At 44.6% G+C, this 27,680-nt stretch overlaps 1 protein-coding gene across 2 annotated transcripts in view; it reads right to left on the reverse strand.

Moving 5' to 3' along the window:
• CLK3 (CDC like kinase 3) overlaps window positions 1–27,680 on the reverse strand; it is an 83,916-nt gene that overhangs the window by 15,570 nt on the left and 40,666 nt on the right. For both annotated transcript variants that reach the window (XM_040413755.1, XM_040413756.1), the window contains 6 exons: window positions 17,420–17,586; window positions 17,085–17,179; window positions 12,967–13,096; window positions 6,028–6,110; window positions 3,618–3,697; window positions 2,710–2,800 (listed from right to left, as the gene is read on the reverse strand). In XM_040413755.1, the coding sequence (XP_040269689.1) occupies window positions 2,710–2,800; window positions 3,618–3,697; window positions 6,028–6,110; window positions 12,967–13,096; window positions 17,085–17,179; window positions 17,420–17,586 (646 nt within the window). The remainder of the gene's footprint in view (window positions 1–2,709; window positions 2,801–3,617; window positions 3,698–6,027; window positions 6,111–12,966; window positions 13,097–17,084; window positions 17,180–17,419; window positions 17,587–27,680) is intronic.

Below are 27,680 nucleotides of genomic sequence, written 5' to 3' on the forward strand. Positions count from 1 at the left end.
CTCTCTCCGTTTCTTTATATTCTTGTTATGGAATCTTTAGCGAATGCCTTGCGAGCCAATGACGCAATTAGAGGCCTTCACATTGGCAATATAGAACATAAACTATCACTGTTTGCCGACGATCTCTTGATGTACTTAAACCCTAGAATTGGTCTCCCCTCGGTACTAAAGGAATTTCAGATTTTTGGGACGTTATCCAACTTCAAGGTCAATGTCCAGAAGTCTGAACTTTTAAATATCTCTCTCCCTTCTCGAGATATCACTGCACTCAAAGATGCATTCGCTTTTAAATGGGCCTCAAGTAAGCTTAAACACCTGGGTACTTATATATCTTCTGACACTTCCCACTTGTTCAAGCTCAACTTCCTCCCTATACTTCACACCATTGAAAATAACTTACAAGCTTGGTCAGCTTTAAATGTTTCGTGGTTTGGCAGAATAAACACCTTAAAAATGGACGTTCTGCCCAGACTTCTTTATTTATTCCAGACAATCCCCTGTCGGATCCCAGCCTCTTACTTTGCACGTTTGAGGAAACTCACTTCTCGTTTTATATGGGGTAGATCCAAAGCCAGGTTGAGCTACAATCTTATGGTCAGGTCCAAGGAACACGGAGGCACAGGTTTGCCTAACTTCCTATAATACTACAGAGCGGCAGTCGCCAATTGCGTGATTGACCTTACCCATAATATTGAGAGAAAACTTTGGGTTGAATTAGAACACGCTCTAGCCCCTGGTCTTATCCCAGGCGTTTTCTGGTTTCCGACAAGTACACTGACCCAATTGCCTATTCAAAGGTTATCACCTTTTCTATCTTCTCTAGTACACATTTGGACCAGGTTCGCCTCTACGACCCGATTGGCTACGATCCCTGGCCCTCTCACAAACATATCTGGTCATCCATTGATGCCAGCCACACTGTTAGCTCTACCAGTCCTCAGCTTACAATCCAGACCCCAGATCAGGGTCAAAGATATATACTCGGTTAGAGGAATTAAAGATCTTAAAGACCTGGGACATATTATACCTGACTCACCAGGGCGATGGTTTCACTACTTACAATTACGCAGTTTCACTGGATCTCTGGCACCCGGTATGCAACTTCAATCCTCAGTAACTGATTTCGAGAAACTATGCCTAGCTTCTTCTGCTCCTGGGCATTCTATATCCCTTATATATGCCATTCTGAGATCGGGGATGACACAGAAGAGTTCCCTTCCCCAACTAAGAAAATTATGCTATCATGGGAATCTGAGTTGGGATACCCTCTCACACCTGATCAATGGAAGAGATCTCTCCTTTTCACCCATAAGTCTTCGATTTCCTGCAAGATCCAGAACCTCAATTATAAGATTTGGTCTAGATGGTATAGGACCCCGGTTAAGCTTAACCAGTTTTATCCCTCGGTGCCAGACACGTGTTGGAGGTGTTCGAAAGATAGGGGCACTATGCTGCACATCTGGTGGGAGTGTACGGGAGTAGCAACACTATGGAATGACATCTTCAAGCTATACGAATATCTATACAAAATCCATATCCCTATGTCGCCCCAGATAGCTCTCCTTTCAGTTTATCCGGGCAGAATTAAGATAGTTAAGAAGGGCATTCTTAGATTTTTTGTCATAGCAATGCGTCAAATAATTCCCAGAGCATGGCGATCATCAGATAGCCCCCTCAGGATCACTTGGGTTAATGCTTTGGATTCTCTAGCACGTCTGGAGGAGCTGGGAGCCGAGGATCAGGGTCTTGGAGTTGCTCATTCTAAACAATGGGAGGCCTGGTACCAGTTCCGTGCATCAGCAGGTTTCTCGGGTTGGTTGTCCTAAGGATCTACTACTTAAAGTATTCTGTCCAGTCTGACTGCAATTATATCTTGTATGGATTACTAGTTCAATCCCTTTCCCCCCACCCTCCCTCCCTGCCCTCCCCCCTGGATCCTTTGTCTTGTCTCCCCCGTTCTACTCCATTCATCTAGTATTGATGATTGGCGATTCTCTTCTCTATATGCTGATTCGATATGTACTATTGTAATGCCCACATATTGCATATACTCAAATGTAACTAGCTCATATTGCATATTTTCAAATGTATATGGTTTTCAATAAAAACAAATTGAACCATAAAATTACTTTTATTAAATATCTGTTGTATTTTCCATCGCCTTATACTAACATCTGAAACATTTTTATTTTTCAGTCAACCTGGCTGTGCAAGGACTCCCAAATACAAGCCCATTTAGATTATTATTATTATTTTTTACATCTTACCACTACAACAAATGGAATATCAAAGTGGTGCCACTAGTAAGTACAAGCTGCCCTGAAAAAACAAGCCCTGATTTGGCTATGTGAAGAAAAAAAAAAAAAAAGGAAAAGTTATGACTCCTGGAAGGCAGGGAGTAAAAAACTAAAAATGGAAATGGGAAGGGGTTAAAGCTAGGTTTCATCTGCATTTCAATCATTCTGTCATGATGTTAGAATACCCAAACAATGAAATGAACCATGTTTTTCATGGCATTTTCAAACTAGCACAGCGTCTCGCCATTCAGGAGAAATCATGTCATAAATTAAATGTGGCACAGCCATTATTGTCTCTGGTCTGCATCAATAATGGGGCAAAACAGCAGAAATAATGAAGGTGTGACACCACAGGCCTAGGTTATAAGTATTCCAATTCTGACATACGCAACAAAAACAAGATGCCACTTACCCTCAAAAGATGGCAATTTTTATTGACGTATCGACCATCAGCCGAGGTCCCATCCCAGATAAGTGATCCATTTTGGAAATATTTTTGTTTCCTTTTTAAAGAGAACAAAAAGGAGAAGAAAAAAAGAAAAGAAGATACCTTAATCTCACAAGTTGAAGCACTACTTAGGCCAGTTTCACACTGGCGTTAAAGGGGTTATCCAATTTCTCAAAAAGCCCTCCCATGTACGGGGCCCCTCACAGGTAATATACTTACCCCGCTTCCGGTCCCCGCACCGCTTCTACCTGTACAAGGATGAAAACATCCAGTGCCGGCAGTGACAGGGATGAACCTCCCTAGCGTCACCCACGATGCTCGTTCCCATCCCTGCCTGCCATTGGCCGCTCTCCCCCGACACTGGATGTTTTCATCAGTGTACAGGGAGAAGTAGCAGCGGCGGTGCTGGGACCAGGAGCAGGGTAAGTATATTATCTGTGAGGGGCCTGGCACACGAGGGGGGCTGTTTGAGAAACTGGATAAACTCTTTAACCTTTTCAGACAGGCTGTTCCAGCAAGGGAACAGCCTGCCGGATGCGTACAAACATTTGCTGCCGGAAGTACATCTGGCCCTATTCCCTATAATGGGGACCAGCCGGAGATCTGGCTACAGCACAGAAAACAAGGAGGTGGGTGACAAAAAACAATGCATGCAGCAGTTTTTGTCCGGCTGCCTCTTGGCATGTTTGCCATGCTGCGGCCGGACTTCTGGCAGCACACGTGTGCAAACATTAGTACGGATCCTGCAGGCTTTTCCTGTGGGAAACTGGACTTGGTTTAAGTAACATTTTTTACTTCATCTATGGAGGTATACTAATATGAAGCAGTAAATGTCAGCATACTCATTACAATATTTAACTGCGCCTTCTTACTTTGTTTTGTATACCATGCGGCGGGGTAATGGTCCAAGGATTTTCTCCATCATAACTAAGTGTTCTCGATTATCATGCGTCTAGTTGAGAGAGAACAAAAGAACAACAGCTATATGTTTCTTGAAATTGCATTTCCTTTGTTAATGTAAATTATGTATTCAATTTGACTGAAAAGAAGGTCAATACTTTGGATGCCATAAACTAGCGGTCACTGACAGCTCTTTAACCCTTTCCTGATGCAGCGATTTTCTGTTTTTGCGTTTTAATATTTTGCTACCTGCCTTCCGAGAGCCATAACTTTTATTTTTCCATTCACATAACCGTACAAGCGCTCGTTTTTTGCAGAACAAGTTGTACTTTCTACTGCCAACATTTAATATTGCATAGGATGTAGTGGGAAGTGGGGATAAAATTCTAATTGGGTGTAATTGAGGTGGGAAGGGGGGGACAAAAACAAAAAAATTTTTTTTTACAGCGTTCCCTATGCACCATCTTTAAAGACCCGACATCGGGTAGGGGTTAAAAGGGTTTTCTGACATTTTACTACTGATGACCAATTTGTATATATTTTTTTTATATGGCACCACTGAATGTGGAATGGGAATAAAAACGCAATTCTGCCATTGTTTTTTGGTTTGTTTTTTTATTTACAGCAATCACTGTGCAGTAAAGGCTGATCAATTCCAGAGATAACAAATTTATACATAGTTTGTTATACTGCATTTTTCGGATTATTAGATGCACATTTTCCCACCAAAAGTCAGATGAAATGGCATTGCGTCTTATAGTGTAAATGCTTATGACCGATTCTATTATGGAAGCGATCAGTATACAGTAGGCACGGGAAGCGGTAAGAAGTGCTGCGCTGGCTCCCTGGTCGTCTTCCGGGTGCCGCATTGCACCTATCCTGACTGCACACAGCATCAGGAGGTAGTACATATTAGGGTCACAGTGCAGCACTAGGCCAGCAGAAGACCAGGTAACAGTGAGTGGAGCATTCATGAGCTTGGAGGTCTGATGCAAAGGTCTCATCTGAGCTCTGAGGAGGAAGAGGGGTCTGAAAAAAAAAGATTTTTTTCTTATTTTCCTACTCTGTATCTTAGGTGTGTTTTATAGTCTGAAAAATATGGTACTTTGCTACTATTAAAACTTTTAAACTTAAAAAAAAAGCCTTGTTCTACCATTCTAAAACCAATAACTATTTGTCCATCAACGCATCTTTCACCGCTTGTTTTTCGTGGGGTAATCTAAGTTTTTCTTGATACCATTTTGGAGTACATATAACTTTTTGAATGGTTTTTATTCAAAAATCTTTGGGAGGCGAGGTGACCGAAAAATGGCAATTCTAGCTAAGTGTTTTTTTTTTTCCGCCAAACGCATTTTCTGTGCAGGATAAATATAATAAAATTTTAATACATTGTACATTTAAAAAAACATAAGTGGTATCTCATTTATAATCAGTTTTTTGTGTTTTTTTTTATATAAGATAAATGAGGAAAGGAGTCTTTAGAATTTTATTATTTGCGTTTTTTTTTGTTTTGAATTTGTCCTCCTAGAGCACGGATTGGCAACCTCCAACTTTCCCGCTGTTGTGAAACTACAATTCCCAGCATGCTCCATTCACTTCTATAAGTTCCAAGAACAGCCAAGTACATACGCATGCTGGGAGTTCTCGATTCCACAACAGCTGGAGTGTCAGAGGTTGCCATAGAGGACTTGAACCTGCGACTGTTTGATCACTTGTACTATACACTGCAATATTCCTGTATTGCAGTGTATGGTAAAATTTACCAATCTCTCATTACATCCTGCCTCCAGCAGGAACTATAGAGATAGGGATTTTCCGATAGGTCATCAGTATCTGACTGGTGGAAGTCCGACACCTGGGAACCCCGTTGATCAGCAGTTTGAGAAGGCAGAGGCACTCACAGTAGTGCCGTGGCCTTCTCTAGCTTTTCCTAGGCCATGAGACATCATGTTCAGTCACATGGCCTAGGCGCAGCCACAATACTATGTATGGTTCTATGCTCGGTTAGCAGAGAAGGCTGCAGTGCTACTGCTTGCGCCAGTGCGTTCTCAAACAGCTGATAGGCAGGGGTCCCGAGTGTCGGAGCCCTACTGACCAGACACTGATGACCTACCAAAAAGGATAGGTCAGCAGTAAACAAAAAAAAAAAAAAAAAACACCTTTCTGAAAAAACAGTTTAAGCACATTTATATGTTGAACGTTTGAAGCACCAGATTCAATAAAAACTGAGATGATATTTGCCAACTCCCAGACAAGACCAATTTCCAAATCATAAGCTGTCCCACTACAGAGCAAATATACTATATCCATGCATCTCCCAAGAATAATCCAGACACTGGCATGTGATTATAGAAAGACATGACTGCTCAGAAAGCAAATTACCTGGAAAAGAGTGGATCCAGTGTAATACTCGAACATGATGCACCCCAAGCTCCACACATCACAAGGCTGAGCCCAGCCTAGCTCTGCGATTAAAGAAAGAAAGCTATTTGAATGTTGTAAAATACTATGTAGTTATGATGACTTGGAGAAATCAGTTAAAAAAAATCTAAATATATACATACACTGGCTAGAATTACTGAGACCCCTTAGTATGACTAGGGATGTGGTTTACTCATGCAACAGATACACATTTGTTCAAACTATTAGATTTAAAACGTTCATTTTATTATTTCTCTTAAACGTAAACTTCGTCCAAAACAATAAAGTAGAAAACAAGAGATTAAAACAGCTGGTTTGCAGTAGTATTAGTGGTGTATTTAGTAGTATCCATGTTTGCTTTAGAGAGTGGTGTATAGCTAATATTGTTCTCCAAGAACTTGTCTGGAGGATGGTTAACCACCTCCGGACCGCCTAACGCAGATTCGCGTTCCGGAGGTGGCAGCGCTGCGCACAGTCACGCATATATGCGTCATCTCGCGAGACGCGAGATTTCGCTCAAAGCCGGCCCGCGCATGCGCATCGCGGGCCGGCAAAAGTTAAAGAACAAGTTCGTCACCAGCCTGCCAACAACGATCATTGGCTGGCAGGCTGGCGATTTTCAAAAAATCTAAAATCACAAGCCATATAACAGATCATATTAGTAAATATGATCTGTTATATGGCTTCTCTGCTCCTCTGCTGGTCCTTTTCGTCGGTTGGATCCAGCAGAGGAGCAGACTGAACTGTGAGTAGCACCAAACACTTCACTGTAGCCCCAGATCACCCCCCTGCACCCCAATTAACCCTTTGATCACCCCTTTGATCGCCCCTGTCAATCACTAGTGAAAGGAAAAAAAGTGATCAGTGTAAACGGTCACTTTTTTTTTTTCACTGGTATTGACTGTTAGGTTTTAGGGATAGTTTAGGCCCCTTGGTTAGGTAGTTAGCGTCAGTTAGCGCCCAGCCCACCGCAGTCACTTTTATTCGCTGATTAGCGTATCGCTAATCAGCATTTGTACTTTTATAGTATCTGTAAGTGATCAAAACTGATCACGGTCAGATCTATAATTGTATTAGTGTCACCTTAGCTCGCCCTCCACCCAAAACGCAGTGTTTGCCCGATCAGACCTGATCGGTCGCCCACACGTGCGTTCACCCACGCCCGCCCCACCGCAGTGACAAAAAATATATATTTTTTGATCACTGCACATTCATTTTACACGCACTGCGGCGATAAAAAAAAATCAGTTTTGATATTTATCAACCGCAGCGGCCTCCGGTACTTCGCTAGCCTCCCCTTTGTAAGACAGGCTTGCTTTTTTTATTGGGTAGTCTCAGGGAATACCCCTAAATTTAGTAGTCCAAAATGTCAAACAGGGGGTATTCTTCTGAAGAGGCCTACAGGATTCTGACCCAGTCGGATGAGGAGTGGGAACCCTCATCTGATGAATCTAGCGGGTCAGAATATGAACCTGTAGAAAGCAGTGGCTCTCTGACCCAAAGTTCGGACGAGGAGGTGGAGGTCCCTGATAGCACCAGGCATACCAGGCCCCGTGTCGCTAGACCACAGGTTGTGCAGGATCCGCTTCAAGAGCAGCAGAGTGGGGCTGTCGCTGCCGGATAACGTGGTGAGGCATACACCAGCAGCGCAGCCCTTCCTGGACCTAGTACCAGCACTGCCGTACAACATGGTGAAGTAGAGAGCACCAGAAGGGCAGTTGAAGCTGGTACGGTGGCACGTGCAGTAGTTACCCCATCGCAGCCACCGCACAGACAGGCCCGTAGAGCCCCTAGAATCCCTGAGGTGCTGACAAACCCTGATTGGCAGTCACTAACTTCAGCCGCACCATTAGTTCCCCCTTTCACCGCCCAGTCTGGAGTTCGGGTTGAGACGGCTCAAATCGGTTCGGCCCTGGGATTTTTTGAGCTGTTCTTGACTGCGGAGCTCTTGGACTTAGTCGTGGCAGAGACAAACCGGTATGCCACACAATTTATATCCGCCAACCCGGGAAGCTTTTATGCCCAGCCTTTCCGGTGGAAACCAGTCCAAGTTTCCGAACTTCAATTTTTTTTGGGCCTTCTCCTCAACATGGGTCTAACTAAAAAGCATGAATTGCGGTCATATTGGTCCACGAACCCGATTCATCACATGCCTATGTTCTCTGCTGCTATGTCCAGGGCACGATTTGAGGCCATCCTCCGTTTCCTGCATTTTAGCGACAACACCACCTCCCGTCCCAGATGCCACCCAGCTTTTGACCGGCTCCACAAAATTCGGCCCCTCAGACCACTTCAACCAGAAATTTGCAGATTTGTATACCCCCGAGCAAAACATCTGCGTAGACGAGTCCCTAATACATTTTACCGGGCGCCTTGGCTTCAAACAATACATCCCAAGCAAGCGTGCCCGGTATGGGGTCAAATTGTATAAGCTCTGTGAAAGGGCCACAGGCTATACCCACAAATTTAGGATCTATGAGGGAAAAGATCAGACCCAGGAGCCGGTCGGTTGCCCTGACTACCTGGGGAGCAGTGGGAAGACAGTCTGGGACTTGGTGTCACCCTTATTCGGCAAGGGGTACCATCTTTATGTGGACAATTTCTACACAAGTGTGGCCCTCTTTAGGCATTTGTTTCTAGAACGGATTTGCGCCTGTGGCACCGCGCGAACTAGTCGCGTGGGCTTCCCCCAACGGCTTGTAACCACCCGTCTTGCAAGGGGGGAGAGGGCTGCCTTGTGTAACGAAGAACTGCTTGCGGTGAAATGGAGAGACAAGCGTGACGTTTACATGCTCTCCTCCATTCACGCAGACACGACAATACAAATTGAGCGAGCAACCCGTGTCATTGAAAAGCCCCTCTGTGTCCACGACTATAATGCGCTCATGGGAGGGGTGGACTTCAATGACCAGATGTTGTCTCCGTATTTAGTTTCCCGCAGAACCAGACGCTGGTATAAGAAGATGTCTGTATATTTAATTCAATTGGCGCTGTATAATAGTTTTGTTCTCTACAGTAAGGCTGGGAGAACACGATCCTTCCTCAAATTCCAGGAAGAGATCATCGAGAACCTCCTTTACCCAGGAGGTTCCGTGGCCCCATCCACCAGTGTAGTTAGCCGTCTACACGAGCGACATTTCCCCAGTGTCGTTCCTGGTACCTCAACCCAACCGTCACCCCGAAAAAGATGTAGTGTCTGTAGCAGGAGTGGAATAAGGCGTGACACCCGCTATTTCTGTCCTGACTACCCTGCCCTATGCTATGGAGAGTGTTTCCGGAAGTACCACACACAGGTACACTTAGCATAAGGATTGCATCTCACAGGACAGGCACACAGGGCTATAAGGGCCCTTTTACTCACAGCTGCTGCAAACCTCTCCTTTCACCTGGGATAAAGTGCATAACGTACTTCGCCACATCTTTGGGCGATTTGCGCTTTGCACATTGTCCCATGGGGAAGGAGAGGTTTGTTCTATAAAAAGGTAAAAAAAAAACTAAACAAAAAAAAAAAATACCGGTAAGTAAAAAAAGTTAACGTTCAGTAAAAAAAGTTTATATGTTCTGTTCAAAAGTTAATAAATTTATTGCGTTGCGGCCTGGTTTTTTCTTTTTTTTTTTTTACCTTCCAGGTGGACCAACCGATCGACTAGCTGCAGCACTGATGTGCATTCGGACAGAAGCATTGCGCTGCTGTCAGATTACACGCAAGTCGGTGTATGCAGCGCTGCAAGACGAGATTTCTCCTCTGCAGTAAAAGATACGTTTGCCGAGGCATATGAGCTGAGGAGGTGGCGGTGTTCATATACTTTGGCAAACACTTTGTATATATAAAAAAAAAATCCCGGCAATGATTTATTCATCCACATCGATTGATGTGAATGGAGAAATCTGGTTTGCCAGGGCATACGAGCTGAAGTGGGTATGGATGTTGGGCGGAGCTCCTATGTCCTGGCAGACGCCTTTCCCCTCCTTTTTCTTTTTTTGGCACAGAATTTTTCATCCACATTGATCGATGCGAATGAAGAAATCTGTGCCGTTCATTTTTTTCTTTCAGCCCAGAGGCTGAACGGAAAAAAAAAATCTCATTACCTGTATGCTCAATATAAGGAGAATAGCAGAAACTCCTAATGCTGGGCATACATGTAATGATTGCGGAGACCCTCAAATGCCAGGGCAGTACAAACACCCCACAAATAACACCATTTTGGAAAGAAGACACCCCAAGGTATTCGCTGAGGGGCATATTGAGTCCAGGAAAGATTGAAATTTTTGTCCCAAGTTAGCGGAAAGGGAGACTGTGAGAAAAAAAAAATAAAATCAAAAAAATCAATTTCCGCTAACTTGTGCCAAATTATTTTTTTTTCTATGAACTCGCCATGCCCCTCATTGAATACCTTGGGGTGTCTTCTTTCCTAAATGGGGTCACATGTGGGGTATTTATACTGCCCTGGCATTTTAGGGGTCCTAAAGCGTGAGAAGAAGTCTGGTATCCAAATGTCTAAAAATGCCCTCCTAAAAGGAATTTGGGCACCTTTGCCCACCTAGGCTGCAAACAAATGTCACACATGTGGTATCTCCGTATTCAGGAGAAGTTGGGGAATGTGTTTTGGGGTGTCATTTTACATATACCCATGCTGGGTGAGATAAATATCTTGGTCAAATGCCAACTTTGTATAAAAAAAAAAAAAATGGGAAAAGTTGTCTTTTGCCAAGATATTTCTCTCACCCAGCATGGGTATATGTAAAATGACACCCCAAAACACATTCCCCAACTTCTCCTGAATACGGAGATACCACGTGTGACACTTTTTTGCAGCCTAGGTGGGCAAAGGGGCCCACATTCCAAAGAGCACCTTTCGGATTTCACAGGTCATTTACCTACTTACCACACATTTGGGCCCCTAGAATGCCAGGGCAGTATAACTACCCCACAAGTGACCCCATTTTGGAAAGAAGACACCCCAAGGTATTCGCTGATGGGCATAGTGAGTTCATGGAAGTTTTTATTTTTTGTCACAAGTTAGTGGAATATGAGACTTTGTAAGAAAAAAAAAAATCCAAAATAAAAATCATCATTTTCCGCTAACTTGTGACAAAAAATAAAAAGTTCTATGAACTCACTATGCACATCAGCGAATACCTTAGGGTGTCTACTTTCCGAAATGGGGTCATTTGTGGGGTGTTTGTACTGTCTGGGCATTGTAGAACCTCAGGAAACATGACAGGTGCTCAGAAAGTCAGAGCTGCTTCAAAAAGCGGAAATTCACATTTTTGTACCATAGTTTGTAAACGCTATAACTTACCCAAACCATTTTTTTTTTACCCAAACATTTTTTTTTTATTAAAGACATGTAGAACAATAAATTTAGAGCAAAATTTATATATGGGTCGTTTTTTTTGCAAAATTTTACAACTGAAAGTGAAAAATGTCATTTTTTTGCAAAAAAAAAATCGTTAAATTTCGATTAATAAAAAAAGTAAAAATGTCAGCAGCAATGAAATACCACCAAATGAAAGCTCTATTAGTGAGAAGAAAAGGAGGTAAAATTCATTTGGGTGGTAAGTTGCATGACCGAGCAATAAACGGTGAAAGTAGTGTAGGTCAGAAGTGTAAAAAGTGGCCTGGTCTTTAAGGGTGTTTAAGCACTGGGGGCTGAGGTGGTTAAATAAGTACTTTTCACTGTATTAGAATCAATGTGATATACAAGGATGGTGCTGGAGTGATTGTATTACTATCAATATCCCTGATATATTCAGCCAATATTGGTGGTATGGAAAGATTCCCTGCCTAAAAATATCCGTGGAACGCTAGAGTTTAGTCAAAATCACAGTATTGCTTCATTGGGATATTCTAATTCTATTATCATACATTCACTCACAGCAAACACTCTGATGTGCTCTAGCAGATTGTTGATGGCACCAACCTTCTCCAAAGTTATTCAGAGAATAGTGAACATATCACACAGTATTAAAGTCACTGTCATGTTTCAGTTGGTATTGCAGCATTCCACTCATACAAGCCCATCATTGGGTGCTGCATGCATTCACTGCAGGTTCTCTGGCATAACACTACGCCTGCATGAGTAGGATGCAGGAAAACTAAATTACCATCATGGAAGAAAAGAATATCCCAGTGAAGCAATACTGCGAGTTTGACACTCCTTACAGCAAACATGGATACTACTAGACACACCACTAATACTACTGCACACCAGCAGTTTTAATCGCTTGTTTCTCTGGGCCACGAATCTTCTTTATTTTTTTGGACTAAGAAAAATAACAAAAAGGAAGGTTTTAAATCTAATAGTGTGAACAAACGGAGTATATACACTGTAACCCTAGGGCAGCGGTGGCGAACCTATGGCACGGGTGCCCGAGGTGGCACTCAAAGCCCTCTATGTGGGCACATGCACCCTGGAAAAAGTCTATGGTGTACCAATATGCCTTAGACTTCTCCTGCCATTCATCAGCGCAGGGAGCACTATGAACAGCACAGGCAGTGCACTGTATGCAGGCAGGCTATTATATCTAAATGATAAAGTACATGGAAGATATACTATATTGGACTGTAGTATTCAGGTTAATTGGCCGTGTTGGCACTTTGTGATAAATAACTGGGTGTTGGGTTGCAGTTTGGGCACCCGGTCTCTAAAAAGGTTCGCCATCACTGCTTTAGGGTAACTGTTGTATGAGTATACACACAATGTTTATTAGTATATGCTATACTTGTACAGCTAACCCTACATTACATTATATTCAAACTAGCTTAAAATGTACCAATCATATAGATTTCTACTGCCTAGTGGTGAGCAAACATAAAATCTGCACAATTATGGTATTTACCATTTTCTGGAAACCCTCTGATAAAGTAGCTCTAGATTGCTATATAAAAGACCTTACCCAAAATAACCTCTGGAGGGCGATAGTGACGTGTGGCCACAATGGTGCTATGATATTCATGGTCAAAAGTAGCGCTGCCAAAATCTATTAGGCGGATGCTGGAATTCTTCACACATTTTTCTTCACAGTTCTGTCATTACAAAGACAATGCCATGAGTACAGTTCAGTAGACCCGTGGTCAGACAGGAAAGTACAGCATCAAGTCACTATGATGCTGTGAGTTTGCTCGGTTCAGGAAATACAGCTGTCACATGGAGCGGGTTTCCCAGAATGAGTACTCTCGTGTGAAACTGGCTTTCTAAAACACAAGACTGTGTCAATGTTTCTACTGCTGTATTAGAAATGGGTTCACACTAAGTTGCTGTCATTCAGCTGATCCATACTTTTTACTGAAATATATACTTCTAGAAAGACAAAAGAATACAATTGAATCCTCTGGCCTTTGACAAACATTATGAAAAGAGAGGCAAAAAATTGCAGCTGTTACATTACTGTCTTGTCCAAAACCCGGATCCATCCCTCCATATCAGGGGGGTCACCAACCAAACCCATGATGCACTTCTTTCTTGGCCACAGCTCTAGTGCCTCCCCTAACATCCAGCTAGTTTATAGCTCCTCCCACCAGCTAGTTATATAGACATATCACAGGAAATGAAGAGCTGCATGGACATGGTCAGCGTGTTAAGATAGGGGCAATGAAGGTAAAAATTACATTTCAAATTTACAGCTACCTTCATAATTTTATTACTTTAAAAGATGATGCAAACTGGAAAACTACTTGAAAGAGTACTTAGACTAACTCTTTTGGGTCTGTCATCAGCAAAATTAGGACTGCTGCATTAAAATAGTCTGGAAGTTCCCATACAAATCTGAACAACAAAACCTGCAGAAATTAGCAGGTTCAGCTGATTTGTTGTCCGACCTCACAGCAAAGCTAGGTCCAATGACCACTGCTGCCAATCACTGGCCAGCAGTGTCCTGGCCTTCACTGCTAAGGCTAGCAGTGAGGGGCCGTACTTGCACACTTAACCCCTTAAGGACTCAGCCCTATTTCACCTTAAGGACCAGGCCATTTTTTGTAAATCTGACCAGTGTCACTTAAAGTGCTGATAACTTTAAAACGCTTTGACTTATCCAGGCAATTCTGAGACAGTTTTTTCATCACATATTGTACTTCATGACACTGGTAAAATGAAGTAAAAAAAAGGAAATTTTTATTTAAGAAAATACCAAATTTACCAAAAAAAAAATTTAAATTGCAAATTTCCAAGTTTCAATTTCTCTACTTCTATAATACATAGTAATACCTCCAAAAATAGTTATTAATTTACATTCCCCTACTTCATGTTTGGATCATTTTGGGAATGATATTTTATTTTTTGGGAATGTTACAAGGCTTAGAAATTTAGAAGCAAATATTGAAATTTTTCTGAAATTTTCAAAAACCCAATTTTTAGGGACCAGTTCAGGTCTGAAGTCACTTTGCGAGGCTTACATAATAGAAACCACCCAAAAACGACCCATTCTATAAACTACACTCCTCAAGGTATTCAAAACTGATTTTACAAACTTTGTTAACCCTTTAGGTGTTCCACAATAATTAATGGAAAATAGAGATACAATTTCAAAATGTAACTTTTTTGGCAGATTTTCCATTTTAATAATTTTTTCCCAGTTACAACAAGGGTTAACAGCCAAACCAAACTCAATATTTATTGCCCCGATTCTGTAGTTTACAGAAACACCCCATATGTGGTCGTAAACAGCTGTACGGGCACACGGCAGGGCGCAGAAGGAAAGGAATGCCATACGGTTTTTGGAAGGCAGATTTTGCTGGACTGGTTTTTTTGACATGTCCCCTTTGAAGCCCCCCTGGTGCACCCCCTAGAGTAGAAACTCCCAAAAAATGGCCCCATTTTAGAAACTACGGGATAGGGTGGCAGTATTGTTGGTACTAGTTTAGGGTACATATAATTTTTGGTTGCTCTATATTACACTTTTTGTGAGGCAAGATAACAAGAAATAGCTGTTTTGGCACCGTTTTTATTTTTTGTTATTTACAACATTCATCTGACAGGTTAGATTATGTGATATTTTTATAGACCAGGTTGTCACAGATGCGGCGATACCTAATATGTATACCTTTTTTTTTTTAATGTAAGTTTTACACAATGATTTCATTTTTGAAGCAAAAAAAAAAAAAAATCATGTTTTAGTGTTTCCATAGTCTGAGAGCCATATTTTTTTTCAGTTTATGGGCGATTACCTTGGGTAGGGTATGATTTTTGCGGGATGAGATGACGGTTTTATTGGCACTATTTTGTGGTGCGTGTGACTTTTTGATCGCTTGCTATTACACTTTTTGTGATGTAAGGTGACAAAAAATTGTTTATTTAGCAGTTTTTATTTTACATTTTTTACGGTGTTCATCTGAGGGGTTAGGTCATGTGATATTTTTATAGAGCCGGTCGATACCAAATATGTATACTTTATTTTATTTATGTAAGTTTTACACAATAACAGCTTTTTAAAAAAAAAAAAATATATGATGTTTTAGTGTATCCATATTCTGAGCCATATTTTTTTTTATTTTTTGGCCGATTGTCTCAGGTAGTGGCTCATATTTTGCGGGATGAGGTGACAGTTAGATTGGTACTATTTTGGTGGGCAAACACCTTTTTGATCGCTTGCTGTTGTACTTTTTGTGATGTAACGTGAAAAAAAATGGTTTATTTAGCACAGTTTATTCTTTACGGTGTTCATCTGAGGGGTTAGGTCATGTGATATGTTTATAGAGCCGGTCGATACGGGTGCGGTGATACCTAATATGTATACTATTTTTTCAACCTTTTTTTTTTCACTTTATTTTTTGTCCCACTTTGGGACTTGAACTTTGGGGGGTATATTCCTTTACAATGCATTCCAATACTTCTGTATTGGAATGCATTAGCTGTATGAGTAATACTGTGTGTATTACTCATACAGCTTCCGGGGCCTGCGAGATCCAGGGGGCTGGATCTCACAGGCTCTTTACCGGAAGGCAGCGCAGATGCCTCAGGAAGGGATCGCGCTGCCTTCCATGCCATCGGGTCCCCCCCCCCCCCCCCAAGCCCCATGGGGACCCGATGGCACCACCGCTGCACCAGGTAAAAGCCACAAACCGGTTTGCGGCGATCGCTGACACGGTGGGGGTGACTGGACCCCCTCGCGCATTTAGCCGAGGTGCCTGCTCAATGATTTGAGCAGGCACCTTGTTCCAATCACCGCCCGCCGGCGGTGATTGGAACACCACCTCCGGCGGTGATTGGAACAACATCATGTGTCCTTAAGGATTCGGGAAACATGCCGTACCGGAACGTCGTGTCCGTAAGGGGTTAATCACTGAGGCCAGTGACAGGCAGCAGTGGTCAGAGTAATTCATCAATTGTGATGGGTACCTGAAATGGCCTGGTCTGGGATCCATGGCGCTGTAACAGCCAGGATGGGAGCCGCAGCGCTGGAACAGCAGGACTGTCAGCAGGCAAGTATTTTTTTTCCTGTGGGCACACACTCCAGCCAGGCTTTAAAGGTAATCTGTCACCAGTGAATTCCCTATCACACTGTTTACATAGACACATAGCTCTGTTTCACCTGATTAAAACAGTTTTTCTTTAGTTAATCCACGGCTCTGTTCCACAGTTATAATACTTTTTCTTAATATGCACATTAGGTCTTTGGTGCAATGAGGGTGTCACCGTTGCTCTTGTTCCTTCCAAGCTCCACTCATTTCTGTGGCCAACCTGCTTTGCCACTGCCTGGCCCTTTCAACCAACAGTGAGGGAGGAAGTATAATTTGTGAACAGAGCCTTGGATCAACAAACGAAGAACTGTTTTGATCAAGTGAACCACAGCTATGTGTCTATGGAAACAGTCTGATAGGGAGGTCTCTTGGGACAGGTTCCCTTTAAATTTTCTGTCAGGCCAGACAACCAACCCCTTTAAAGGCCCCTATACACAAACTATTGTTGTCCAAACCTGCAGTTTTCATCAGAATCAGCTATCAAAATGTGTATATGGGTTCAGCAGCTATAGAAAGTGCATTGGCAGCTTTAGGAACAGTCGAAGTGTTTTCAACTCACCTTTGCTCCATTGTAGAATGTGTAAAAATCTGAATTCACAAAAAGAATATTCTCAGGCTTTAAATCTGTGTGCGTCAGTTTGTTGTCATGCAGAACTGAAAGATAAAAACGTATAGTGTGTCCAGAGTTACAATATGAAATATGGATTTGCATTCTTGTGAGTAATTTATAGAATCAGAGAAACTCCATACAACGTACATCATTTACTAGCTGCCAGCTATAATTATTTTTCTGGTGTAGCTGATTTCACGTTCAAATAGTGAAAAAAACTGTTCTTGTAGCAGATAAATTGTTACAATGAAGTGAATGGTGTCTTACTTTTATAGCCAACTTACACTTTATTGCATGAAACAGCTGGAAGGCCATGTGCCTAATCTGTGTGAGGGGGAACGGCAGGTAATTGTTCTCCTTCTGGAAATCAAAAGTGCTTTTTCCAAGCAGCTCAAAAGCAATGCACGGATGCCCATGGTACTCAAATGAATCCCACATCATTACACACATGCTAGGGACAGAAGAAATACACAACTTAGAATGCCAAAAACTAGTTACATATTATTAGTCAATGATGGTCTATAAAATGTTGGCATCAGGATGGCAGTAAGTGAAAGTGCACTAGATCAACAATTACATATGTGCAATGCAATTAGATGAAGGGATTCACAGGATTAGTGAATAAGGGTAAGAAGGGGACTCCCTTCTTACCCTTATTCGGTCCAGAGAAAAGAACGAACAAGACTTTCTCCATCCTTCAGAAATTGAGATTTTTCCATGTTCTAGCATAAATAGAGACTGTTACTGGCTTTCTATTTTTAAGCAGTGTGGAAATGAGCTCCTGAGAAAAACCTTTCCTGTCTAGGTTCCTCTCAAAATTCCAAGCAGTTAGGTGTAGACCACCTACTACTGGATGGAAGATTGGACTCTGGGACAGTAGAGCAGAAATCTCTGGAAGAATCCATGGTTCCGAGACAGGCATTGTTCTGAGTAGGGTTGTTGCGGGTATCGAAATTTCGATACCCAATCGATACTTTTGTCCCGGTATCGATACGATACCGGGATTTCCGTTTTTTCGATACTGGGCTGCGCTTCTGCGCAGTCTAGTATCTCTGAACATGAGCGCGCTGCTATCGGCGCGCTCATGTTCTCTCTCAGCAGCACGGGGAGAAGGAAGCTGTCCTCCCTCCCCCTGTGCTGCTGCCGCTGCCACCAATGAGAAGAGAGGGGGTGGAGGAGGGGCGGCAATGAGAAGAGAGGGGCGGAGGAGGGGCGGGCGCACTGCGCCCCCAATGATAGGATTACTATCGGAGCGATGGGAGGAGACATCAGCTTCACTAGTGGGCGTTCCTTTTCCCTGCGCTGCGATTGGACAGCGCTACAGCCAGGGAGAAGGAACGCCCACTAGTGAAGCTGATGTCTCCTCCCATCGCTCCGATAGTAATCAGCAGCATGTGGAGCAGGAGAGGAGACAGTAATGGGGCACTGCGGGCGAACGGAGCGGCGCCCAGGACTAAATGGTGAGTGCTGAGACATCGCTGGGCGCCGCTCTGTGTGGCCTAATAGTGAAAGTCTGGACTCATATACAGTAGTCAGTCTTTAACACATACAGGAGGCGGGTGCCGGCAGCAAAATCGCATTGCCGGCACCCTGCCCCTGACAGGGAGCTGCGATCAGCGGCAGTTAACTGCCGCTGATCTGCTAGTACCCGCCTCCTGTATAAAGGGGTAAAATCATTGGTGGTGCAGTGTGCCCCCCCCCCCCCCCTCAATCCCCCCATCCCATTAAAATCATTGGTGGCACAGTGCGCCGGCCCCTCTCAACCCTCCAGTATTAAAATCATTGGTGGCAGTGGCCACAGGGACCTCTCCACTCCCCCTCATTGGTGGTGCAGTGGCAGCTTCTGATCGGAGCCCCAGCTGTGTAAGCCTGGGGCTCCGATCGGTTACCATGGCAGCCAGGACGCTACAGAAGCCCTGGTTGCCATGGTAACATCCCTGATGCTGTGTGCACAAAGCACAGAGCAGCAGGGACAGTGTGGAGTCCTATTCACCCTGATAGAGATCTATCAGGGTGAATAGGAAAAGGGATGAAAGATCCCAGGTTCTAGCCCCTAAGGGGGGAAATAGTTATTAAATAAAAAGTGAAAAAAAAAAAAACACTAAAATATGAAGTATAAATCACCCCCCTTTTCCCAATTTCACATATAAAATATATAAATAAACATATTACATCGCCACGTCAGAAAAGTCCAAACTATTAAAATATAAAAAAAAAATCTAGGTGGTGAATGCCGGAACAGAAAAAATAAAATAAAAACTGCGCGATTCGCCATTTTTAAAAATGAGGAATGCACGTGGCTTTTTTTGTTTATTTTTTTCGCGTGGTATCGAATGGTATCGAGTATCGCAATACTTTTTCATGGTATCGAAACCGAATCAAAAATTTGGTATCGCAACAACTCTAGTTCTGAGACAGGCATTGTCCTGAGAAGAGTAAATCATGCCCTTCTCAGCCAAAAGGGAGCTATGAGGATTACTCTCGCTCTGTCGTTCCTGATCATCTTCAGAACTACTAGCAGTAATTGAAAGGGGGAGGGGGCATAAGCTAGAGAAAAGTCCCATTTCAGTAGGAGGGCGTCTACCCCATAAGGGGACTCCCTTGGATTCAGAGAACAAAACAGATCTACCTTCTTGTTTTTGCTCAAGGCAAACAGGTCTATTAGGCTACTTTCACACCTGCGTTTAGGTCGGATCCGTCTGGTATGTGCCCAGACGGATCCGCACCTTTAATGCAAACGTTTAGATCCGTTCAGAACGGATCCGTTTGCATTACCATGAACAAAAAAAAAAAAAAAAAAAAAAAAATAACAACATTGCTTACCGGTAATCGTTTTTCTCGATACCCATGACGGCACCCTGTGCGACTCAGGACCTCCCATCAGGACAGGAAACCTGAGAAGATAAAAAGGACACACCTCCACACAACACCAGTAGAAGAAATAAATTGTTCTCCGGAGAGAAGTGACAAAGGGTTAAAAACCCCCTTTTTTTTTTTTTTTTTTTTTTTTTTTTTCTATATTACGTCATATAGACCTGGCAAAAAGCCATCAACAAATATATATATATCTGCTTGGGAAGGGAAATATCGGGTGCCGTCATGGGTATCGAGAAAAACGATTACCGGTAAGCAATGTTGTTTTCCCCTCACCCATGACGGCACCCTGTGCGAGATAAACTATAAGTAGAACCTAGGGGGGGGCCACAGCCTGAAGGACTTTCTCTCCAAAGGAAGCATCAGAATGGAGCTGTAATCTGTAATGTTTAAGAAAAGTATGCGGGGAGCTCCAGGTAGCCGCCCTGCAAATCTGGGCTAACGATACATCAGCTTTCTCAGCCCACGAAGTAGACACCGCCCTCGTAGAATGGGCCCCAAAACCTGAAGGGGGGGGGAGACCCAGGGAAATATAAGCTCTAGCTATGGCCTTCTTCACCCATCTAGAAATAACCCCTCGGGATGCTTTTTTCCCCCTATTTCCTCCTAAAAACTGAATCAGGAGGTTCTCGTCCTTTCTCCAAGGAGCCGTAACATCTAAGTAGACTAACAAGCATCTCTTGACATCCAAGCAATGAAACTTTTCCTCCAAGCTATTGGAGGGGTTAGGAAAAAAGGAAGGCAACACAATGTCTTGGCTCCTATGAAAATCGGAGACAACCTTGGGAAGAAAAGAAGGCAAGGGCCTAATAACTATCTGGTCATCCTGGATGATCGTATAGGGCGGAAATGCCGAGAAGGCCTGGATCTCCGATATCCTCCTAGCCGAGGTAATAGCCAGGAGGAAAGCCATCTTAATGGATAAGATGTCAATGGGAACCTCTAGTAAGGGTTCAAAGGGTCTATCGGTTAGGGCCGTCAAGACCCTATTTAGGTCCCAAGGAGGGGAAAGAGGTCTAACGGAAGGACAGATTCTGGCAGCGGCAGAAAGGAAACGCTTGACCCACGGGTGGTTTGCTAATTGGAAGTCAAAAAAGTAGCTCAAGGCCGACACCTGAACTTTTAAGGTGGAGGCCTTGAGCCCTTTGTCTAACCCTGCTTGTAGAAAGTCCAAAACCTTAGGGATTTCAGGAGGACTAAATGGATCAGGGCTAGAACCCAAAAAGGAAGAAAAGACATTCCACACCCTATTATACTTCCTAGCTGTTGACGCTTTTTTGCTACCTAGAAGGGTGGAAACAACTTTGCTAGAAAGCCCTCTCTTCAACCAGATGTCCCTGTCAATCTCCATACTGCCAACTGAAGAATCCCCGGATTGGGATGCCATACAGGCCCCTGGGAGAGTAGATCCTCCCTCGGAGGGATCACCCAGGGAGGGCCCCTGGCTAGACTTAAGAGGGTGGGGTACCAGATTCTCTTGGGCCACTTTGGGGCTATCATGATTATGGTGGCTCCCTCCGTCCGTACTTTTTTCAGAACCTGCGGGATTAGGGAAATAGGTGGGAAGGCATAGCCGAGTTCCTGGCTCCAATCCTGAGCCAGACTGTCTACCGCTGTAGGATTCTCTGTGTAATCTAGGGAGAAGAACCTCTTTGTCTTCCTGTTCTTCCGGGTGGCAAAGAGATCTATAGTTGGGGTCCCAAACATTGTTACAATCTGGGAAAAAACTTCCTCGTTCAGACTCCACTCTGCCTGCCTGAGTTCTACTCGACTTAGAAAATCGGCCACCGTGTTCTCTTTCCCTTTCAAGTGTATTGCGGATAAGACCAGGTTCCTGTCTTCCGCTATTTTGAAAATTTCCTGGCAGAGGAAGATTAGGGATGGTACTTTTGTCCCGCCTTGATGATTTATATAGGCCACTGTTGTTGAATTGTCCGAGTAAAATACCAACTTTCTGTTGGAGACCTCTGGAACTGCCACCTTTAGTACTCTTTCTACCGCCTTGAGCTCCTTGTAATTTGACGTGCAGACCCGGGTTTTTAAATCCCATCTTCCCTGCCAGTATTTTCCTTCTGAATGAGCTCCCCAGCCCCACGGACTGGCGTCTGTCGTTATCAGCATGGGTTCTATGAAGGACCAAGGCATTCCTATCGAGAGGTTCTTCTCGGACGTCCACCACAGAAGGGAGTACCTTGCTCTGGAGGAAAGATGAAATTTTCTCTCTAGTGTTTGTGGAAGACCATTCCAAATCTTCAAGATATCTGACTGTAACGGTCTCGTGTGGATCTGAGCGAATGGTACGGCTGGAATTGTAGCCGTCAGGTGCCCCAGTACTGCCATCGCTTCCCTGATGGAACATTGGAAGGACCGGAAAAGGAACCAAACATGCTCTATTGTCGAGGACACTTTCTTCTGAGGGAGGAATGTCTTCTGAGCCGTAGAATCTAGCTGCATTCCTAAAAAGGTGCAAACTTGAGAAGGGGTTAGACAAGATTTTTCTTGATTCATTTTCCACCCCAGATCCTTCAACAGAGAGCACACCAGGGCGAGCTCTGCTTGTAACTGCTCCCTTGTTTGGGCTATGAACAAAAAGTCGTCCAGATATGGTACTACTACTATCCCAGATGATCGAAGGAATGCCACCATCTCCGACACGACCTTGGTGAAAATTCTCGGGGCTTGAGAGACCCCAAACGGCAGTGCCCTGTATTGTAGGTGCAGAAGTTGGCCCCGTACTTGGACAGCCGTCCTTAAATACTTTTGGGAGGAAGAGTGAATTGGGACGTGATAATAGGCATCCTCTAGGTCTATACTTGCCATCCAGCAACCCTGGTATAACAGGTCTAAAGTTGTCTTTATAGTTTCCATCCGGAATTTTTTGTATCTCAGGAATTTGTTTAGACGCTTTAGGTTCAGAATCATACGAAAGGAACCATTGGGTTTCTTTATTAAAAAGAGTGGGGAGTAAAACCCCCTGCCCTCCTCCCTCCCCGGGACCTGGCAAACCACTCCTTTGTCCAACAATAACTGAACCTCTCTCTCCAGAACTGTGGATTTTAGAGGATCCTTTGGAGTTGGAGTGTGGGTGAAAAAGACTTGGGGATAGGAGCGGAACTCCAACCTGAATCCCTCCGCTATCCCCCCCAAAACCCACTTGTTTTGGGTGACGTTCGCCCAAGCCGGGAGAAAGGCAGAGAGTCTCCCCCCAACCTGGAGTCTGGCGTCATTGCTTGTCTTTTGGTTTGTTATCCTGGGATTTAAACAGGAAACCGCTAGTTTTTCTTGGAAATCTATCCCTTTCCTTCCTATCATAGGGCTTACCCCTCTGTTTTCTAAAGCCCTGCTGGGGTTTACGAAAAAAGGGGGGTTTTTGAGGGACAGGAAACCCTTTTTTCTTGTCAGATGCCTTCTCCAAGATGTCATCCAGGGAGGATCCAAACAATCTATCACCCTCACACGGAAGGGCACACAGCCTGGCCTTAGACCCCTGGTCACCCTTCCATGACCTAAGCCAAATGGCTCTTCTAGCCGCATTTGTCATAGCTGAGGACTTGGCAGCAAAGCGCATAACATCCGTAGAAGCATCCGTTAAAAAATCTGCCGCTTTAGCAAAGGTGGGAAGAGAAGCTAAGATTTCCTCCCTGGGCTTTTTTTCCCTCAGATGTTTCTCTAGCTGTTCAATCCACAATCTTAAGGACCGGGATACCCAAGTGGCTGCCACTGCGGGTCTAAGACAAGTAGCGGAAGTTTCCCATGCCCGTTTAAGGTATATATCTGCTTTCTTATCTAATGGGTCCGACAGGCAACCCAGATCATCAAAGGGGAGGGCAGATCTCTTAGCTATCTTAGCGACTGGAGCATCTACCGTAGGAGCCCTATCCCAGCTGGAGGAAACTTTCTCTTCATAAGGATATTTCCTTTTCACCGAGGAGGGTAAGAAAAACTTTCTATCAGGATTCTTCCATTCTCTATTGATGATCGCTTGCATGTTATCATGAATAGGGAAGACCCGATGTTTTTTAGGGCCTAATGCCTGAAAGGCCTGGTCCGCAACTGATCTGGTCTGCTTAACTTCTTCTAATTGCATGGTTGCTCTGACCGCTTTTAATAACGGCTGCGTGTCCTCTGGGGAAAAGAAGGATCTCCCTGAATAATCTTCATCCGAGGAGTCCGAATCACTAGACAATAGTTGTCCGGATTCTCCGCCATCTTCGGAAGAGTCCAACTCAATACTGTCGTACTCTGTATCCTTTCCTGGTTTATCTGGGGACCTGGCACGGCTCTTACTGAATGCTTTAAAGGACGCCTTAATAATAGATTTCATGGATTTAGTAAGGGTCTGGGATTGCTCTGCTACCAGATTATCTATACACGCTGAGCATAACGCCTTCTGATAAGATGCAGATAGGGGCACTTTACACTCCGCACATTCCTTGTGTCTTGTCTTAGAAGATGATTTTTTAGGTGGTTTAGGGATCTAAAAACAATCATAAGAAACACCATATTAGAATAAAAAGGAACGCTCTCACCCTGAAGCTTTTCCTTTTTTCCCCATCCTCAGACCGGTACCGGACTTGCAGGCCTCAAGGGTTCCTGGGGTTCAGCGCGTCCTTCTGTAGGCTCCGACATGATTGCCCAGGATCGCTACGTGGCACATCCAAATTGTGCCCCAGCTGGCTGCCTGAACCTGCCGCCGTATTTGTATTTTAAAGGACGCGCTCCGGCCTCTACTTCCGGGTCCTGCACGGGCTAAGCCCCGCCCCCCCCGACGTCATCTCCAGGAGACGGCCCCGCGCATGCGCATAAGCGCACGGACGCGCGGGCGCCATCTTGGAACTGGGCAGAGCGAGGAAGAGCATGGGGAGCCGCCTGGACACGGCCACAGCGGCTCCCCGCAGGGCCGGAGAGAGGGCAAGCGCAGGCAGACTTATGGGGAGCGGCTTCCGGCACGGCCACAGAACTACCGCTCCCCAGGGATAGGACTTCCCACGGCACTCAGCCACAGACCTTCCCCAGCTCCGGTGTCTTGGAGGTACGTCTTCAGCAGTGCTGCTTCTCAGGATCTCCCATCCGGAGGACAGGAAACCTGAACTGGTGTTGTGTGGAGGTGTGTCCTTTTTATCTTCTCAGGTTTCCTGTCCTGATGGGAGGTCCTGAGTCGCACAGGGTGCCGTCATGGGTGAGGGGAAATATATATTTTTTCATGATAATGCAAACAGATCCGTTTTGACTTTACATTGAAAGTCAATGGGAGACGGATCCGTTTGAAAATTGAGCCATACTGTGTCAACTTCAAACGGATCCGTCCCCATTGACTTCCATTGTAAGTCTGGACGGATCCGTTTGCCTCCGCACGGCCAGGCGGACACCTGAACGCTGCAAGCTGCGTTCAGGTGTCCGCCTGCTGAGCGGAGCGGAGGACAAACGGAGCCAGACTGATGCATTCTGAGCGGATCCGCATCCATTCAGAATGCATTAGGGCTGGACGGATCCGTTCGGGGCCGCTTGTGAGCCCCTTCAAACGGAACTCACAAGCGGAGCCCCGAACGCTAGTGTGAAAGTAGCCTTACCGGTATGCCCGACAACCTTGTGATCTTGGAAAATATTAAACAGTTCAAGTCAAGGACCATTCTCCGTGTCTTAGGTGACATCTGCTTAGGTAGTCTGCCTGCACGTTTTTCTTTTCCCTTTATAAGGAGAGCTGAAACATGACTACCTGCTTTTCCAACCTCGTCAATAATTTCTTTGCTTCCCAACCCAGGGCTACTGACTTTGTTCCACCTTGGTGGTTCAAATAGGCTACTGTCGCCTGATTGTCTGATAATATCCTTACATGACCCGAGCCTAGAAGGGAATGGGAAGCCTCCAGTGCCAATTTTACTGCCACTAACTCCTTCCGGTTGGAGGAAAAAAAGTATATGACTCGAGGACTATTGACCCTGAAAGCTGTGCCCCTGAACATGAGCTCCCCACCCACAGGGGCTTGCATCCATAGTTAGGACAATTGGATCTGGATATGCCCACGGAATACCCCGACTCAAATTTTCTCTGTCCAACCACCAAGAGAGACCCCTTAAGGTAGTCTTCGATATTTTTATCCTGACATCTAGGGCTCCTTTGTGCTTCTTGAATGCCATTAAAATTTCCGACTGCAACAGACGAGAATGCAGCTGCGCCCATTCTACCGCAGGGATACAAGATACCAGGGACCCCAGGACAGACATAGCCTTCCGAATCGTCAGAGATTTAGAATAAAAGGGATCTGATTTGGACTGAGATCTTTGACATTTTTTCTTCTGGGAGATATACTCTGTAGAGTTGAGCGAACACAAACTGTAAAGTTCGGGTTTGTACCGAGCTTTAGGGTTTTCGGCACCCGGACATTTACGTAAAAGTTCGGGGTTCAGCGATTTTTATGGCGCTTTTTGAAAGGCTGCAAAGCAGGCCAACAAGCGTCATAGTACTTGCCCCAAAAGGCCATCACAGCCATGCCTACTATTGGCCAACTGCAGCATGTGACCCAGCCTCTATTTAAGCTGGAGTCACGTAGCGCCACCCATCACTCTGCTCGGATTAGTGTAGGGAGAGGCTGCAGCTGCTGTGAGGGAGAGATCAGGGAGAAATCTTATTAAAGGGTTTCTATCACTTCGTATGACATAATTAGCTGTCAGACACTAGCGATCCGCTAGGGTCTGCTCTGGCCAACCATCCTAATATAACAGCTTTTGGGGCAGCCGTTTTGCAAAAAAAATTACTTTTATAAATATGCTAATGAGCCTCTAGGTGTTATGTGGGCTTCATTAGCACCTAGAGGCTCCGTCTACCTTCATAAACAGCCACCGCCCAGCGCGTCCCTCCAGCCCGCCCATCTCCGGCTGAATGCGATCCTCCGTGTGACGCAGCGGACAAATTCTCGCGCATGCGCGGCTGTATTCGGCGCATGCGCAGTGAATGTCTGACCGCTTCCCTGCTCAGACATCTCCACTGCGCCTGCGCCGATGACGTCATAGTGCTCCAAGAAACAGGCGCAGTGGAGATGTCTGAGCAGGGAAGCGGTCAGACATTCACTGCGCATGCGCCGAATACAGCCGCGCACGGCGCATGCGCGAGAATTCGTCCGCTGCGTCACACGGAGGATCGCATTCAGCCGGAGATGGGCGGTGGCTGTTTATGAAGGTAGACGGAGCCTCTAGGTGCTAATCACGCCCACATAGCACCTAGAGGCTCATTAGCATATTTATAAAAGTTATTTTTTTAGCAAAACGGCTGCCCCAAAAGCTGTTATATTAGGATGGTTGGCCAGAGCAGACACTAGCGGATCGCTAGTGTCTGACAGCTAATTATGTCATACGAAGTGATAGAAACCCTTTAAGAACTGGTTTATGTACTCAGCGATCTGCAGAAAAAGTGTTTTGTGGGTGCAGTGCACAAATTTTTTAAGCCTGCCCTGAGCCAACTACTGCTGAAAAAGGAACTTTTTTTTCCTTCAGCTAGTCAATATCAATACATGATCGGCAGCCATTTTATGCAATGTTAGTGCACCAGCATAGGCCATCTGCAAGTCCAGAAATACAGCTTTGGCATACTGGGGTGAAAAAACCCTCTAATATACTGCACATCTGGGATTAGACAAGCATAAGTGACTGTCACATTTAGGACAGAAATACAGAT

The sequence above is a fragment of the Bufo bufo genome, chromosome 1 (genome assembly GCF_905171765.1).
Source record: "Bufo bufo chromosome 1, aBufBuf1.1, whole genome shotgun sequence".
NCBI classification, from domain to species: domain Eukaryota; kingdom Metazoa; phylum Chordata; class Amphibia; order Anura; family Bufonidae; genus Bufo; species Bufo bufo.